The sequence below is a fragment of the Bubalus bubalis genome, chromosome 24, assembly GCF_019923935.1.
Source record: "Bubalus bubalis isolate 160015118507 breed Murrah chromosome 24, NDDB_SH_1, whole genome shotgun sequence".
Classification (NCBI taxonomy): Eukaryota; Metazoa; Chordata; class Mammalia; order Artiodactyla; family Bovidae; genus Bubalus; species Bubalus bubalis.
In genome coordinates, this window is record NC_059180.1 from 1193618 (window position 1) to 1212007 (window position 18390).

Below are 18390 nucleotides of genomic sequence, written 5' to 3' on the forward strand. Positions count from 1 at the left end.
CCAGGGAGCCAGCCCGGGTGGCGGAGAGCGGCCGCCCCGGCCGGGGGCTAGCCCGCCTCGCTCCGGAGGCAGCGGCTGCGGGTCTCCCCTGAGGGGCACCTGCTAGGTCGCTGGTGGGACGGGCTGCGCCCGACACTCACAGCAGGGCACACCCATGGGGCACAGGCCGTGACGGCAGGCTTCCTCCAGCTGACTCACGACCAGGAGGTCCCGGGTGTTTATCAAACCGTCAAGAACACACGGCTGTCACACGTAGTACCGCGTCCCAGGAGAACTGTCACCTTCCGGGGGGGCCCGCCCAGCCCCTCAGCATCAGCCTGCCAGCAGCTGGACGTCCCCACCCGCCCCCCACGAGAGCATCTCAGGACAGATTCTGGCTTTTTCCTGCCTCATCCTCTGAAATTTCAGCATCCACGGCAACGTCTTAAATTACGCTCTCTCACATAAAAACCTTAATTCACGCTCCAGCAAGCTCTGCTTATCGAGTCAGACTTCAGAAGCTCAGCACAGTTGGAGACCCCGGCCCACAGCGCATGCCAGCCTCTGCTCACTGGGCTCTGAAGGAAGGAGAGGCTGGGCCTGCCCGGGGCCGGAGGGAGGCTGACCCACGTGAGGAGCCAGCGGCTCGGGGCCAATGCCTGACCCCCGGTCAGCAGACGAAGCCCTCAGGAGGAGGAGAGGAGCAGCGGGGCAGCTGCTCAGCTCCGGGTCAGCATCTCAGAGCCTCCTGGAGAGGCAGGGTCAAGACAAGGCGGCCACACGCAAGGCGCCCTCCTAGGGACGGGGAGCTGGCCCAGCTTGAGCTGCAACTCCCAGGCGGCTCCGCGGGCGGCTAACCACTCCAGCAGCAAGACACATTGCTGGGGGCTATGAATGCACCACGTGGCCGAGACCAGGCCAGAGGAGGCCTGGAGAGACGACTGAGTGTGGACGCGGGGGCCGGCCGGGGGCTGCTGGCCTGGAAGGGTGGACGCGGGGGCCGGCCGGGGGCCGCTGGCCTGGGGCTGAGGACGTGGGGGGCCCCAAGCCGCTGGCATGGGGCTGTGGACGCAGGGGCCGGCCAGGGGCCGCTGGCCTAGGGCTGTGGACACGGGGACCCCGAGCCGCTGGCCTGGGAGGGTGGATGCAGGGGGGCCCCGAGCCGCTGGCCTGGGAGGGTGGACGCGGGGCCTCGGGAGCCGCTGGCCTGGGGCTGTGGACACGGGGCCTTGGGGGCCACTCCTACCTTCGTCAGCAGCAGGACTCTCTTCTGCAGCCGCCGCGCCAGGGCCTCGTGCATCTCACGCCGCTTCCTCTCCTCCAGCAGCTGGCCACCGAGCTGGCGGACCTCGTCCTGGAGCTGCAGTCGGGCCTTCTCCAGCTCCCGGGCACTGCAGGGGCAGAAGGGCAGAGGGGTCAGGCCCAGCGCCCACGCATCACTCAGCCCCGAGATGGAGCCACACGCGTGCCCAGCCCGCCCCCCGCTTCTGAACAGCTACTTGGAGCCTTTCAGGAGACTCAGGATTTTTCAAACGGGGCCCAGGGTGACCCCAGAACATGTCACGCGCAGCGGGGAAGATCACCGGCTGTGGGCTCGGAGGCACCTCTGAAAGAGCCAGGACAGCATGGAGCACTTCCCACAGGCCAGCAGGGGCCCTTCCACCCCCGGATCATGCAGAGCTCCAGCGGGGCGGACCTGGGGGCCTTGAGCTGCCCCCAACCACAGATCGGGGTGGGCGGCCCCAGGCCCGAAGCCCAGCACGCCCCTCAAAATGCCCCCCGCCCTTCACAGCCTGCGGGACCGTCCTCCGCCCTGGCCTGTTCCCACACGGACTTTCAGAGCCCTGTCCCGTCCCACCTACATCAGGGGTGCCCGCACACAGACACCCCCGTGCTCTGTGAGGGGACAGCTACCAGGAGAGCTCCGGGGAGGCACGCCACCACGGGGCAGGGAGGCACCAGCCCCAGGGGCATTGGGCGGGGCGGGAGCACCAGGCGGACACCAAGCTCACGCCACTCAAGTACAGAAAACCGCTTTCCAAAATACCTTTAATATTCTCCTCTGTTCCTTTCTGTTTTTTTTTTTAGCCACGCTATGCGGCGTGGCGGGGGTTGCGGGGCAACTTCCCCGACCAGGGATCAAACCCACAGCCTTCGCTCCACAGGCATGGAGTCACCACTGAACCAGCAGAGAAGCCCCTGTTCTTTCCTTTGGAGGTTTTCTCAGGATTACGTCATAAGCTGCGACTCATAACGTTTCCCTGGGCTCACGCCCAGCGGCTACACCGACAGGGCTCTGAAGACATTAACAGCTGGAGCCGAGGCCTACAGAGGACACCGCGTCTTGCATCATTCTTGGCTGTCCAATTGCTTTCTTGCCTCGATCACACGATTTTCAAGAACACCTTAATCCACAGGGGTGGCAGGCAGTGCTTTCTTTGGGGGTGGTCTCCACCATGCTAACTTTTCCTATTTCACAGCTGAGTCAGTATGTGGTTTTTTATTATAATTTACTGCAATTCTTTAAACAGCTAATTAGTGAGTAAACGGGAAACGTGCATTTAGAGACGCTGTACGAGACCTCCTGGTCTGGGCTACCTGAACGGGGCTCAGCGCCCGCAGGAGCCGGGACGCTGTCCCCCGAGGGTCCCGCCCTGCCCCGCCTGACCCCGGGCAGCCCCCTCAGAAAGCCTCACCCTGAGACTGAGCCCCCCACCCCGCTGCACAGCTGGCTGACGGCACCGGCCACCTCACTCACCCTGAGACTGAGCCCCCCACCCCGCTGCACAGCTGGCCAACGGCACCAGCCACCTCGTGGTGATGAGTAACCAAAAGCATAAAATGATATTAAAAAACAAGTGTACAAATATTCATTTGGAACAGCCTTGTTAACAGGCTATTTTGAGTTCCAGTTCAATTTGGAACTATTCAAAGGCCGACTGAATGATCAAGGACTGTGAAATCGACTCTGGAATCACCGACTTCAGGTGGGGATGTTCAGAAAGCTTGAATCACGGCTCCACCTCGAGATTTAAATAGAGGAGCTCGAGTTCCCTTGTCCGAGCAGGCCGAGGGCGGTGGGGGTGGGGTGGGAGGCAGAGATGTGCTGCCCCGCACCCCAAGCACGAGGGGGAGCAGGGGGGCCCCTCCCTCCCCCCAGCGCCTCCTGCACCCCCTGGCAGGGCAGAGCTGGAGAGGAGGCTGGAGAGGAGGCTGGTGCTGCAGGAGCCACGGGGCAGAGGCAGACAGGAAGCGAGCACACGGTCACCTCAGGAGCGAGAGCCAGAAGCAAGGGCAGGTTCAGGCTACACGACAGCACGCCCCCCCACGGAGGGCAGCACCAGGGGTCTGAAGCCACCGGGTGTGCGCGAGGGCCTGCAGGGGTCAGAGGGCAGACACAAAGAGGATGAAGAGCAGCCGAGGAGGGCTGCACGGAGGTGGCAGCAGAGAGCGAACGGGGCCAAGACCACCTCCCAGAGCAAGGCAGCAGAGACACTGGGCAGGGGACGGAGGAGGAGGGGGCACTGGCTTCTGCAACTCCTGTGGGAAGCGGCTGCTCAAAGAAGAGGTGTGCCCACAGGACTGACCTCACAGGGTGGGGACGCCCCCACGGGCAGGAGAGGAGGGACTGTGAACAGCTGGGCCTTGGGGGACAAGGTCTGAATGAATGGGCACAAACATGCCGCCCCCCCCAGGAGCATGCTTTCCTGACGTTTCGAAGATCTCACCCCGTAACGCCCCAGATCAGCCTGGCCTGCCTGCCCACAGGCCGCGCCCTGCTCCCGGAGCACCCGGGGGGGTGCAGAGAGTGGCCTCGGCAGAGCAGGCCTCCTGCAGCCCGACGCACGGCCCGCCAGCGCCTCTGGGCGGGACACAGGAGTCCGATCACACAGCCCCTCCTCTCCACGGGAACCTTCTCTCGTTCCATCGTGGCCTTTCTGCCGAAGCAGAGGAGAAAACTCATAAAAAATTAAACTTCTGGCTCTGTGCTCACGCTGAACCCTGAGGTCAGTGGCATTTTCGTGCACCCCTGGGAGCTCAAAGCGAGGCCCTCAGTTCTCAGAGGAGTGGCCAGCCGGCATGTCCGTCCATTAACGCCTTTCCAAGCCGGCGTCTGCAGGAGGGGTAAGGCCTGATCACGAGAGCCCGCTCTGCAGGCGGGGCCGCGCGGGCCGCTGTGACGCCTTCGTCATCAGAGCCCCCCGCGCAGGGAGGCCCGTCTTCAAGGAGCGGTGAAGGGCGCCACGGCGCTGTGAGGCTGCAGGAGCCGCCGTGCCCTTCTCCTGCGGCGGGGGGCCAGCCCTTCATCTGCACCCCGCCCTCCACGTCCTCCCCCTGCTGCTCCAGCCGCCGTGCGGCACCGCCGGGAGGCAGGAGGGCAGGGCGGGGCAGCCCACCTGGGAAGGACACTGGCCCTGTCGGAGCCCCGCTCTGAGATGCGTCTGGAGCGGTGGCTTCGCACCCAGGCCTGCCTGGCAGGTCAGCTCGGAGGGCGGAAACGGTGCTCCTGTGGCTGGACCCGAGTTCCCACCAAGAACAGCCCTGAAATGCGTGATCCCTCTGGGCAGTAACATGGTCCAGACGCTCGCTGGGATGGTGGGATGAGGCAGAGCTTGATTTGTGACGACTGCCCGGGAGCGTTCCCCAGGCAGCACCAGTCGCCCGCCGAGGCCTGCAGGTGGACACAGCTCAGATGCCTGGTGGTCACACGGCAGCAAACAGGTCACTATCAGTGACCGTCCCCAGCTGCTCAGAATCCTCAGCGCATCCTGGGCTCCAAGGAGCAGACAGCAGATCCGGCCGACACACACTCCCCAGAGCCTCCGTCCCACCGCGGGGACCCAGCAGGGTGCTACGCTCCTCCGCCAACCAGGGCACGAGCCCACCACCAGCCACTCCAGCGCAGTGGCCGCGCGCCCCGGGCCACCGGGTAACAGGCAGGCAGCCGTGTATCCATCGGGAAGGATGGGGCTGCAGGCCAGCCGCGGAGCTCAGAGGCCCTCTCCACACTCCTGGGGCAGCCGCAGAGCCGCCAGAGGACGACCACGTGGCTTGGGGCTACCACAGCTCCTCAGGGAATCCCCAAAAGCTGAAAACTCTCCAGGGTTGCCTGTGCACAGCGAGGGGAAGGCCGTGGAGAGGGCAGGATGGAGCCGAGGTCCCAGGGGATAAACAGTGGACGGAGGGACTAGGAAGGAGCCAGGTGCCGGGGCTGGGGGGTACTCACGGGAGGAAGGGCAGAGCCAACCCCGAGGCCATGTGCTTCCAGAGGGGCATCGCGGACAGCCTGCAGGCCCCGCCCCCGATGCCCGTCCCCACCACAGGCCGGATGGCAGGCTGGGCCCAGCGCCCCACCCACACCCAGAGCCCTGGGCCAGGCCGCCCCTCCCCACTGCTGCCTGCTCAGCATCCCCCTTCCCAACCAAACACACAAACCCACCTGGAGGCAAACCTCATCGCCACAGGGACATGACACCCACCACATGGCAAGGCCCGTGGCCGCCCCATGGCCTGCATTTGCAGGATGGCCCGGTCCAAGTCCAGGCCCAGCTTGGTCCGGCCTCAGGGAGGCGCGCCCGTGCCCACAGGCCTGGCCGGGAGCCGCGTGGCAACCCGACAGGGCAGGGGCGGCTGGTGAGACAGAGCCAGGTGCTGGTTTCGGGAACGCTGTCCCAGAGGACGGGGTGCCCCCCACACAGGGGCTCGTGCCCCCGCAGCGCCTGGCTGTGCCCCGGGGGCAGCACGCACACAGGAGGGGAGACCAGCGTGGCTGCTGGGGGCCCCAACTCCCCAGACAGAGGAGCCTCCAGAGCCGGCTCGGCCAGCGGACGCCAGCCAGAGCCCACCCAGCCAGAGCCCACCTGCCCAGCTGGGCTCGCGGGGCTGAGCTCAGGGTGCCCTGAGTCTTGAGCAGGGGCAGCGCTGGCGTGTGTGGGGAGTCATGGGCGGACGCAGGTGCCCCTCCGGCCTGGGTCCTGCTCGGACTCGAGAAGGGCCGCCTGGGAGGGGAACCCGGCACACCCAGGCCAGCAACAGACAGCCGTCTTCACATACAGCATCTAATTCCAATCCTTAAATGCCTCCAAAGGTCAGCACACATTTCTCAGAAAAAAATTTTAAAGATCCAAACAGTGGAAACAGAACCAGAGAAGGAGGTGAGCAGAGGCTGAAGTAACTGCCATCAAAGGGCTGGCGAGGAGCAGGCTGAGGGGCCCGCTGCCCGGCCGCCACTCCCAACAGCCCATCAACCCGAACCACCAAATGCAATAAACAGAGGCCACACAGTAAATACTCTCGTCTGACCTTGAAACGTGAGAAGGAGAATTACCCTCTGCAATTTTAATTCAAGCCCAACTGTAATGAATAAAACTCAATTTAGCCGATCCATTACCAGCCTGTAACCGCAGGGGTGGGACAGCTCCAAATTCTGGGGAGGGGGCCTGAGGCTGGTTTGGTGCAGCCCCCCAGGGCGACGGGGGTGCAGGGCCAGACGCGGCGGGGGCCCTCAGACCCTCTAGAGCAGCTGCCCGGACCCTCGTGCTCGGCTCTCAGGAGCAGCCCCGGGAGGAGACGGCGGCCGGGTAATAAGGTGACCCTGCCTCGGAACCGCGGAGGTGACCTGACCTCTCGTGCGCACCCGTCTCTCTAAGCCCCACGGCGTCCCGGGGGTGCCAGTCAGCGCAGGCTCAGGGCTTCGCTCACCGAGCACCTTGAGCCCCCAGCCTCGAGGTGAGCGCTACAAAAGTTAAAAAATGACAAAGAGAAAAAGGCTTTTACAAGGTCACACCTCCTGTCCTCAGGGAGCTCACAGCCCAGCACAGGAGATGGGATAAAAACCAGGACCAGCAGAAGCAGAACCAAGAGGGAGGGACGGAGCACAGCTGCCCGAGGACGACAGCCAGGCCAGGGGGGCGCAGGGCTGGGGGCCCGACGCCTGCCCGCCGTCCCGGCCGGGGCAGCGGTCGCAGGGCAGCACCAGGCACGGGCTCTGAGCGCACCTGTGAGCTCGGGCCAACGCGGAATGGAGACAGCGCAGTCTGCCCCGTCGGCCCCCGAGTCGCCGGAGGACCCCAGCAGCCACTCTGCCTCAAGGCTCCAGCCTGCAGACAGCGCCAGCAGCGCCCAGGCCTGCAACTGGCCCTGAACCCGCGACAATCCTTCCGGCTGCCTGAGCGCCACCCGCAACACAGCCCGGTACCCCCGTTCATTCTCCCATGGACGCCGCTGTCCTGACAACCCGCCGCCCAGGAGCCCTCCTGGAAGGCTGGCCCGCGGGGCTCCCAGGGAGGAGCAGGCACGGCCGCACGCCCTCTAGTCGCTGCCTGATCAGCACCTCTGGGGCGCCCCCTGTGCTGGAAGGACGAGAGGACAGGAGAAGTCAAGATTGAAAAGCAACCAGGCGCTCCCTCACTGCTCTCAGGGAGGCGCCACCCAGCCCTGCTGTGTCCACAGAGCTGCTTGCTTGCCAATCGCGCGTCCGCCCCAGGCGCGGGGCCCGGGGGGCTGACACGCGCCTGGACAAAGGCCAGTGCCGCTCAATTTGTTCCTCTTGCCCTTGAAGAGCTGATGAAGACAGAAGCGACCTTTACATGGCAGGCCCTGTCAGGGAAGCGGGAGCTCCCTTCTGCTCACCCACAGGATGGGGGTGGGCAAGACTCCTGACTCACCTTGCAGATGCTGCCAGGGGCCCAGGAGAAAAAGCGCCAAGCGGGTCTGGGTGGGGGCAGCCAGCGGGGGCAGCGGCGGCTGGGTCTGTGAGGTCCTGGGGGGTCCGCCCTGTCCCCACCACCCCCGAGTGCAGGATAGGGACCCAGGGACACCGTTCACCCCTCGAGATTCCTCAGAAGAAACACACTTTGTTCAGAGACTGACGGACTCCCCAACACACGGCAGGCGCTCTGCTTCCAACCTTCCGCGTAATCCTTGTGATCGCCTTGCACACGGCCTTGGGGCGCCCTGCGTCCTGCTGCAGGGCTGCGGGAACGCCCCATGGTTTATCCAGTGATAAGGAAGGCTGCGGCCCCACGAGCGGGAAGGCAGCGAGTCCCAGCTAAGGCCCAGGGTGCCCAGGAAGAGGTGTCACCCGGAGGCCCGGGCGAGCGCCACGCCTGAAGGGGGCAGAGCCCAAGCAGGCACGATGGTGAGGGGCGCCTCCCCACCGAGAAGACCAGTTTAGGGTATGAGGAAGACACCACACGGGGCTGAAGAAAAGGTGATAGGAGAGCCTTGAAGACTCCAGCAGAGGGCAGAGTCCACCCACCCACATGTGGCAGGCCGCAGGGGCCCCCGGGGGGCCTGGACCCGGGAGTGCACAGCATGGGGTCAGGGTCAGGAGTGGGTGGGCCGCCAGGGTCAGGGTCTGGGTCAGGAGTGAGTGGGTGGGTCCCCAGGGTCAGGGTCAGGAGTGGGTGGGCTGCTGCTCACCCACTGAGTGACTCCACCAGGACTCCCTGCCAGGCAAGGTCTAATTCCCCACGCAGACCAACATGGGGAAAAGACACTTGAGGGACATCCACACAGTGACTCCATTTTCACTGCTGACTCTCCACCCCGCAGGGCGTCTTGAGTGAGCAGCACTGGGCTGGGTGGGCAGAGAGGAACTGAGCGGTTGCGATAACGCAGCGACATTCAGGAGACGCCGGCTGACAATTGCCAGTCGACAACTCAGAGAACAAGCCTGGGCGTGTGAATAGAAGGCGGAGAAAAACGAAGGTCTAGCGTGATTGTGAACACTTACTGAATTTCCTGAAACTCCTGGAGGAGAGAAGGACCTTCACCTGCTGCAGGGGCCTCCAGCGCGGAGCCCGGCCACCATGCGGCCCCACCGCCAGGCGCCAAGGAGGAGCCCGGGACCCTGAGGCCCCACACACGCCCGCGCAGTGACGAGCGGGGAGGCAGAGCCCTCCAGAGACGGGGCAGAATGTGGATGGCCGTCTGGGCGTTGATACCGCACGGCCGACCACTGGGAGTGGGTTAGACTCAGGAAACGCATTGCCACGTACAGCAGACGGTGCGGAGGCCCAGCGCACCCTCCCGTGCCCCAGGGGGCACCCTGAGAGCAAGACACTGGAATGCACCTCACACCTGTGAACATCTGCAAGGCCCACCCCCCCAACCGCGGCTCCCTATCGTCTGAACGTCTGCACGGCCCACGCCCCCAACCCCGGCTCCCTGTCATCTGAACGTCTGCATGCCACGCCGCTCCCTGTCGTCTGTGAATGTCTGCACAGCAGCCCCCCCGGCTCCCTGTCGCCAGCCCCCAGGTGACACTGGAGGCCACCAGAGCCACCGTTGGAAACACACATGCAGGGCCCGGCAGCAGGCACAGGCTGCTCCCCGGGGAGACGGGACGAGAGCTCACGGCGGGGCCAGCACCCCATGCTCCACGCACACCCCCTGGACAGGCTGCGGCCTGCCGCGGTCCCCGGGCACGCGGGCTCTGGAGGCCGGTCGTGAGGTCTCTGTGTCCAGACCCCACGCTGGTCACGGCCGCCGGTGCACGCTCACAGCCTTGGGTCCCTGCTTGCACAGGCCATCAGTCACGGCAAACGGACCGCCTCCTGTGAGTCCGCATCGATGCGGAAAAGAAGGCCGTGGTGGCCGGCTCTATGGCGCACCCGGCATCCCGGGACGAGCTGCAGGGCGTGGGCCGCCCGGGCCCCTTGCTCGGGTCTACCAGCTGGCCCACCCTCCGTACTGTGCTGGCCTCAACCCAAGCCTCACTCACAGCACAGGCCGCTCATAGCCTCAGCCCCTCTGCCCGCCGCTCCAGGCCCGGGAGGGACAGGCCAGCCCCGGGGCTCACAGGCCCAGCCCTGCTCCACCCATAGAGCACTGAGGAAGGCCTGCTTCCCAGCCGGAGACCCACTGCCACCCAAGGTGGTCCCCACGGTGGCTCCCCACGTGGCCCTGGGTCCATCATGAACATGGCCCCATGGATCAGATGCTAAGAGCTTGTGATGGAAAGACCCCTTTCTCTGAAATGGCCATTTTACAGCAAATCGCTCAAGTGGCAAGCTGCGGGCAAAGACGGTGATTTACAGCCTGGCTCACAGGGGGAAGGGCCTGCGGGAGCCCCAGGGGGTGGCCCAGGTCCCCCCCGAGGAGCTCAGACTGGCCATCAATGCCCACCAGGCAGCCAGGCCGGAGGGCCGGCTGCACCACCTACCAAGTCACTGACGGAGCCAAGGTTACTTTAGGGGCACCTTCTCAATGACCCTCACATGGTTCTCAGGCATTAATGTTACAAAACCATTTTTTGAAGAATTTACTCATTTTTTAGACAAAATTTACATAAAATCTCCATTCACACCATTTCAATGTGAACAATTCAGTAGTTTTAGTATATTTGCAACGTGAGAGTCAGACCATAACAGCTGAGCACCGAAGAACTGATGCTTTTCAACTGTGGTGTTGGAGAAGGCTCTTGAGAGCCCCCTGGACTGCCAGGAGATCCAACCAGTCCATCCTAAAGGCAATGGACCCTGAATATTCATTGGAAGGACTGATGCTGAAGCTCCAATACTTTGGCCACCTGACGCGAAGAGCCGACTCACTGGAAAAGACCCTGATGCCGGGAAAGACTGAAGGCAGGAGGAGAAGGGGACAGGATGGTTGGATGGCGTAACCGACTCAATTGACACGAGTTTGAACGAGCTCCAGGAGACAGTGAAGAGAGGAGTGTGGCGTGCCACAGCCCAAGGGGCTGCAGAGCAGGACACGCCCGAGCGACGGCCCAGCAGCAGCACCGACTGCAGACACCGGCGTCTGCCTGCCAGTGGCCACCCTCCACCCTGCTCCCCGCCGCCGCCCCAGCCCAGCCGGGCCCCCGACCCACCGTGAGTCTGCTTACTGGGGACACTGTCTTCCTGGACTCCTACACTGCGGGGCCCTCTCTGACTGGCTTCTTCCAACGAGCATCTTGGTTTCAAGGTCCATCGCACGTCACCACGCGGCCCTGCTCCACCTCCTTGGAGGATGGACCACTGCTCACCTACCCACTCAGCCTGCATGGACACTGGGCAGCCTCCAGCTCGGATGACTGTGTGCACGGGTGTGCAAACAGCTGTCCCGGCCACCCCACACCACGTTTCCCGAACCACCAGCCGGGGCCCAAGGGTGCGGCCTCTCCCCCTCCTTGCCAACAGCCGCTTCCGGTTGTTTGAAAGGAGCCGCCCTCCGGGGTGAGAGGTGACATCGCCGGGGTTAGGCCCCATCCCCCTAATGATTACTGATACCGAGTACCTCTTCATGTCCTTATGGGACGTTTATTTACCTCCTTTGGAGGAATGTCTATTCAAATACTTTGCCCATGTTTTTAATCAGATTGTTTTCTTGATGGCTGAGTTGTGAGAAGTCTTCATACATCCTAGATACCAGACCATTATCAGATACTTGGCAAATATTTCCTTTCTTACATGGGTTGACTTTTTTCAGTTTCTTGATGGTGTCCTTTGGTGAATTTAATTTTGTTTCATTGAAGATGATTTTACTCTTTTTTTTTTTTTTTTTTGCTTTTCCATAACGACATTTGTGTATGTTTTTCTTGGTCTTCAAGAAACCGTTGCCACCTGACCCAAGGCCACAGAAACTCACACCAGCAGTGTTCTTCCAGGAGTTATAGCTTTAGTTCTTGCATTTGGGTCTCTGATCCATTTGCGTTATTTTTTGCACTCAGTTTGAGGCAGGGGTCCAAAATTTATTCTTCTGAAGCTATCTCGGCACCATAAAATGCATTGGGAAGAGACTCCTCCTCTTCTATTTTTTGGCGTTAATTACTTCTATAAATGCAAGGTAAAATTAACCAGTGAAGCTCTGCTGGAAATTCTTTGGTTGTTAGTTACTTATTATGGGTCTGTTCAGATTTCCCCCTTCTTTTGAGTCCGTTTTGGTACTCACTGCATTTCTGGGAATTTGTCCATGCCATCCAGATGAACTCTATGTTCTCTCACACGGTTCTTCGTGTTTATTTAGGGTCACTCCCACTTCCAGTCCCGATTTTCTTAACAAGAGGCGTCTCTCACGTTTGCTCGGTCACGCCAGCTCAGAGTGTTGGTGTTATTCATCTTTTCAAATAACTAACTTCCTGCTTGTGGGTTTCCTCCACGGTTTCTGTCTCATCCATCTCTTCATTGTTTCCTTCCTTTGGCTTGCTTTGGGTTTGTTTTGCTTGCTTCTCTTTTTCTAGCTTCTTAAGGCAGTTTTGACTGCAGGCCCTCTTCTGTTGACGCGGGCACTCACAGCTGTGCGTCTCCCTCTGAGCACTGCTTCTGCTGCACTCGTGAGTTTTAGCGTGCCGCTTTTTGATTCTGGCTCCTTACCGAGTATTTTCTAACTTTGCTACCGAGTATTTTCTAACTTTGCCTGTAACTTCTTTGACTGATTGGTTATTAAGAAATACGTTCTTTAATTTCTGCCTTTTGTGAATTTTCCAGGGAGAAGGCAATGGCAACCCACTCCAGTACTCTCGCCTGGCAAATCCGATGGATGGGGGAGCCTGGCGGGCTGCAGTCCATGGGGTCGCGAAGAGTCGGACACGACTGAGTGGCTTCACTTTCACTTTTCACTTTCATGCATTGGAGGAGGAAATGGCAACCCACTCCAGTGTTCTTGCCTGGAGAATCCCAGGGACGGGGGAGCCTGGTGGGCTGCCGTCTATGGGGTCGCACAGAGTCGGACACGACTGAAGCGACTTAGCAGCAGCAGCACCAGCAGAGAACCCTCCAGGTTTCCTTTTTTAAACTGATTTCTCGCCTCACTCCACTGTGGCAGAAGGACATACTCTGCGTGGTTCTGAACGTTCTGCATGAAGCATATTTCGTATCCTGACACACGCCCGGTCCCGGGCAGTGTTCCGTGTGCCCCTGAGAAGAACGTGTGCTCTGCCATCGAGTGGGGTGTCCTACAACTGTGTCCGTGCCTAGATGCCCTCGCCTACAAACGGGGACAGACACCCCTACCTCGTAAGCTTTTCACACAAGCTCATGGAGAGGAGGTACACAGAGGAACCATTGCAGCCCTGCACCCAGAACCTCAGCCGGGCGTGGAGAAAATTAGTAGTGCTCCAGACAACCCAGGGAGGAGTCCCTCCTCAGTGGCAGGTTGGCCCCACTGAGAAGCACTCAGCCCTGTGACCTCTGCGCTACACTTTAATTTCTAACCCTAACTCTAACCCTAATTTCCCAGAAAAGTCTGACTCGGAAAGAGGATCCACCTTTAAGGCCGCTGGCAGTGGGGGCGGGGGGGTGGTGGGTAGGGGGAGAAGGAAGGAAGCAAAGACCCGGAGGCCTGTGCGGGGCGGGGGGAGACGCAGCCCCGGAGTGGCGACAAGGCAGGACTTCTTTCCTGCGTTTCGGGGAGAGGACGAGGCGGGCGCCACCCGGCTTACCCTGTGGGTGTCCCGCAAGCGCTGAGGAAGAGCCGCCCGCTGGAAGCTGTGAGTCACCCGCTTCCCCAGGAGCCGCTCCCTGCGCTGAGCCCTGCAGCCTTTCAGGGGGAGCCACCGCCCCACTCAGCAACCCCAAAGGCAAACAGCACTCAGCAAGACGAGGAAGCAGGCTGGGGACAAAGAAGAGCGCTTCCCTCCACACAAACTCTCCATAGGAAGTGGATTTCAAAGCGGCCATCTGTCTGAGATTAGCATCCCAAAGCTGTACCACCACGCGAGCAAGGAGCCTGGCTCGCCTGAGCCCAAACTTCATCACAGTAGCAGAAAGAGTCCCATTTAAATGATAATAACGCCAAGTGCTTAGGAAGCATTTTACAGACAGAAGAGCCCAACTGCACCCCAGCTCCGGGCAGGCTGGACCAGACCCACCCTCCCTGCAGGCCTGCCCCGGCCACCCGCCTGGACCTTCCCAGACTGAGTCCAGAGGAGAGGGACGCGAGCTGGGGGCGCATCGCCCGGGGATGGGGGGCGCAGGCCGCGACGCGCCCTGCACACCTCGGGCAGCTGCAGGGGTGGGGACACAGGAGAGGGCCCAGGGCCTGGCCAGGCGGGCCTGTGGACTGCGGAGGGAGGGACACCGCTGAGCACCGCAGGGGGCTCCGCCGGCTCCTCAGGGCGGGTGGGCGCCCCAGGAGGGCCGCGGTAGGCACCCCAGCAGCCTGCTTCTGACACGCTGCACCCACCGCTCCCGGCACAGTGCCCCTGCACGGACAGGCCTGTCCACCAGGAACGGCCCCGGGGAGAAGGGGCACAGAGCCGGGGCTGACGGACAACGGAGCGGGGCCGCTGTGCCTCCGGGCCTGCTCCTCGGAGCGCCTCTCAGCCTGCATGTGATGAAGCCCAAGGAAAGGAGGCAAGGGAGCCAGCCTGCCCGCTGCCCGGTCAGCCCAGGGCTGCCCTCTGCTCTCCAAGGAGGGGGGTCCTGCGGCCCAGACTCGGGGTCAACTGTCCAGCTCTGGGTAAATATATAAAAAAATATAAAGAGAAGGAGCTGGCACCTGGGTATTTAAAACTCAGCGTGCAGCTGCAATAGGTGCAGAGTGGTGGTGTTCATCGCCTGTCAAAACAGCGCAACTCAACTGCAAGGTCTAACGCGGACTCCAGTCCACGCGGGAGATGGGCTGAGAGGGAGCCTTGTTACTTATGAAACCCCATCAGGACAACCGGGCAGCTCTCCGGAGAAGACCAAGTGAAGCCTTACTTCAGAGCTCCTATCAAAAGACAGGCTCAGTGATGAAAGGTTTTAGACATAAAACATAAAATCATCAAAGAGGACAACACAGGAAAATTTTTTGACGACTTAGGAGACAGAGAGTCTTTTCCACACTCATACAAAAACAGAATAGAAGCACTAAGGGCAAAGGCTCACGGGCTCGACTGGAGAAGAACTGAAAGTGAACACGAGGAAGAAAAACTGCACAACCAAACAGAAAGGGAATGTCAGACTGGGAAACCACAGTTTCAGGCAAAGGGCTCATTTCCTTAAGCTATTAAAAGCTTCTTTAAAAAATTAATTTTTAAAAAGGCAGACCGAATGGATAAAAAATTATGAACAAATACACAGGAAAATGTGTCATTAACAGCGACACTGAGAGGCCCTTCACAAAAGCCACGATCTGAACGGCCAACAAGCACAGAAAACAGTGCTCAGCGTAATCCGCTGATAGAAAAACACCCGGGGAGACCGCAGGGAAGCCCTGGACACCGGGCGGGAGACTGACAGCCCCGAGCGCCGGGTCCCTCCGGGCCGGTGGATGGGAAACCGGCAGCTTATCAGCAAGACGGGCGGGCGGCATCCTGCGCCTCGGGTGTGCTCGAGATGGGAGCGCGTGTGTCCCACAGACGTGCACATTCTTGGCTTTCTCGTGGCGGTCAGATGGGGCCCCGCCCAAACAGGACTGGGGCAGGGACACATGCACGTCAGAACCCCAGCCCCGCTCTGCAGGGGAAAGAGCGCCATGGACAGATGGGCATGTCCTCTGCTCAGCACCCTTGCTCAATATTCTCAAGATTCACCTGAGCGGCTGTGGCGTCGGGACCTGTGGTTGTCGCTGTGTTGTGGATGTTGATGGCACAGGTAACCAGGGGCCCCAACCCTAACCGCGAGCACTCCTGTCTGATGACAGGTCTGAACGGTGGTCTCCTCCGTCTGGTGGGGGTGCTGACGGGGCTGAGGGCCTGGGACTCCGCTTCTCTGGACCGGACGGGTTGTAGCTGCTGTCCCTGAGCTGTACCCTGAGGGGTCGGCGCTGCACTGAACGTCAGCCACCCCTCAGGAAGGTCCTGCTCAAACAGTCACAGACATTTTCACCTGACAGTCACGGAATGAGACTGAAGGGCCAGGCCTGAGCCGAGCAGGGCCCTCCTCCCGGGGGAACCGAGCCCTGGGCAGCAGGCCCAGAATGGCCCAGCGCCTGCTGCCTTCAGACCCTCCTGCGTGACGAGCAGGCCTGCGGCATGGGCTGAGGCAAGCTTACCAAGTCTGCCTTTATGAAGTGTGCTTTCGGTGTTATACCCAAAAAAATTATCGTCAAGCCTAAGATCACACAGATTTTCTCCAATAGTTTTTCCTAGAAGATCAAAGAGCCTTTATAAGTATTAAGCCAGATAACGTGTATATAAAGGCACTTGGCCCAAGATAAATGTTCAAAACTGGGTGGCTTCTAAAATGTGCACGCTTTCTAAACAGTGCTGCCTCTAAGTACTTCTCCTAAAGCAATGATAAGAAATGCAAACGGACCTGGGGACATGTGTGCTAACCAGAGTAGTACTTAGAATAAGGGACGCAAGGATGAAAACAGGTACCTATTGAGAGCCTGGCTAAATAAAGCGTTCATAAAGAAGCAGCCTACAGCCCAAAGGTTATGTTTTAAAAGAACACTTAACACGGAAAAAGTTCACAGAAGTTTAAACAACACAGGAGACCCAAACCACACAGCACCAACAGTGTAAACTTCCCCCAGAAGTGCATCGGGAAAGCGCGCGTGTTACACACACGTCGGGTAGAACGTGAGCCCACACACGCAGTGGCTTTCGGGGCAGGACGGTGGAGGCCGTCCGGCTCACCTGTCCTGGTTTTCTCTGCTACCCTGTCAAACGCTGTAATGAAGAGGTGTTCCTCTGTAGCCAAAGCCCTTTTTAAAGTCAACCGAATAAAACACTGGCATCTCCTTCGCCACCCCCTGCCCTCCTGTCCGGGAAGGGGCACGCACGGCCAGCCGCGGGGAGAAGGGCTCCCAGGGGCCACACCTCTTGCCTCCCCCTCACACAGGTCGGCGAGCTAATCACACGAAGGTGTGCCGGCCGGTCCCCGCGAGGCTCGGGGCGGGGGGGGACTTGGATCCCCTGGGAACGTCGGGTCACCACTGAGGCACCCAGAGACGGGGACAGAAGCTGGAGACAAATGGTACCAACAGAACCACCGCAAAACCAAGTGCCACGTGGGAGAAGCTGGCACAGATGCTCACCAGAGGGATGGGCAAGAACGGCCGTAGCCGCCCGGCTCAAACAGGCCCAGACTGCAGCAACCCCAATAACCAACAGCAGAATGGTGTACAAAACTCCAGCATTTCCCAAAACGGAACATCACAGCACCACAATGAGCCACTGGCAACCAAACACAAAACACGTGACCCTCGGAGTGCCTGTGAGCGGCAGCACACGGCTGAGACAGAGGCAGGGCAGGGCAGGGACCCCGCGGGGGACTGCGGTCCTGCGAGGAGGAGGAGGACACATTGGCGGGAGGGGTCTGGAAGACACAGCAGAGCTGCGACAGGCAGACAGGGTCCCCCTCGAGGGTCTCGGGGACCTACCCCCCGAGATCAGCAGGGCTCTGACTGTGTACCACTGTCTCCGAGGCCACAAAACTGTCAGCCAAGCGGGTGGTGAGGAGCCTGGCGTTGTGGGCAGGCCCCAGGTCCTGCTCAAGGAAGGACTCTAAGGATCAGCCTCCAAGGGAGCAGACCAGAAGGCTGTCCCCATCGGCCAAAGCCTGGGCTCCCACGGAGAACAGGACGGGTCCCCACGCGCGGTCTGGTCTCCTTCAGCCACCATGGCTTCTGCCAACAGGCACAGCAGACCCGCAGGGCCCGGGCCAGGCACATAACGCCCTTCTGGAGGAGAGCAGGAGGCCTGCGTCTGTCTCTCTGCCGAGAGGAGGCAGATCCAGCTGCTTGTGAAGGATGCCTCGTGCCACAGGGCTCTGTCTCTTGGGTCCAAAAGGCAAGTCAGGAATGCTCCCCTTCCTCGCAGACACCACCCTGTCTGCGCTGCGAGGCTCTGGCATGACCTCGTGGGCTGTGCAGACACTCGGCACAGCACGCACCATGGCCTCCGCCTGGGGGGTGAAGGCCAGCAGAGAACGGGAAGGCTTGGCACCTCCAGAAACCGAGTGTGAACTAGGCTGGCGACGGGTGGGAGGCGCCCTGACTGGGCCCAGAGAGGGGAGGCCGAGGCCCGCGCCCAGCAGAGAACACGAGGCCTTCCCATGGTGCTCAGGGAGCCGTGCGTGTGTGCGCACGCGGGCATGTCCCGTCTCGGTGACCACACTCGGGACCGAGCGGCACCGAGAAGGCGCACCCTCGGGAGGACCGCAGGCTGGAGCACGCGGCAGAGCCCTGGGCGGGGCAGAGGATGGGGAGCCCGGCCATCAGGAGCTCCCGACGCCGCTGCATGGGCAGCGAGGGCGGGCACATGGGCCAGGGCGGCCGGCGGAGGGACGGTGACGAGAGCTCAACCCACAGGGTGCTGCCCTCTGCCCTCGAGGAGGCCACGGCCTGGAGGCTCGGCAGGCACCCGGCCACTGCTACGGTCACCTTCCACCCTGGACGCGGCATGGCCTCCCCGCGGCCGCTGCAGCTGGCCTGGCGCGCGGGCTCCGGAACAGCAGGGGCTCCCCGGGGTGACTCGGGCCGCCTGGGCATCATCAATATTCAGTGGCGATGGATTCCTCTCTCGTTTGCCTA

The 18390-nt window shown here is 61.3% G+C and overlaps 1 protein-coding gene across 2 annotated transcripts in view; it reads right to left on the minus strand.

Annotated features, from left to right (window-relative positions):
- The window catches only part of MAD1L1 (mitotic arrest deficient 1 like 1), a 240635-nt gene that overhangs the window by 131199 nt on the left and 91046 nt on the right, over positions 1-18390 (minus strand). For both annotated transcript variants that reach the window (XM_044935777.2, XM_006046003.4), the window contains one exon: positions 1226-1370. In XM_044935777.2, coding sequence (XP_044791712.1) covers positions 1226-1370 — 145 coding nt within the window. The remainder of the gene's footprint in view (positions 1-1225; positions 1371-18390) is intronic.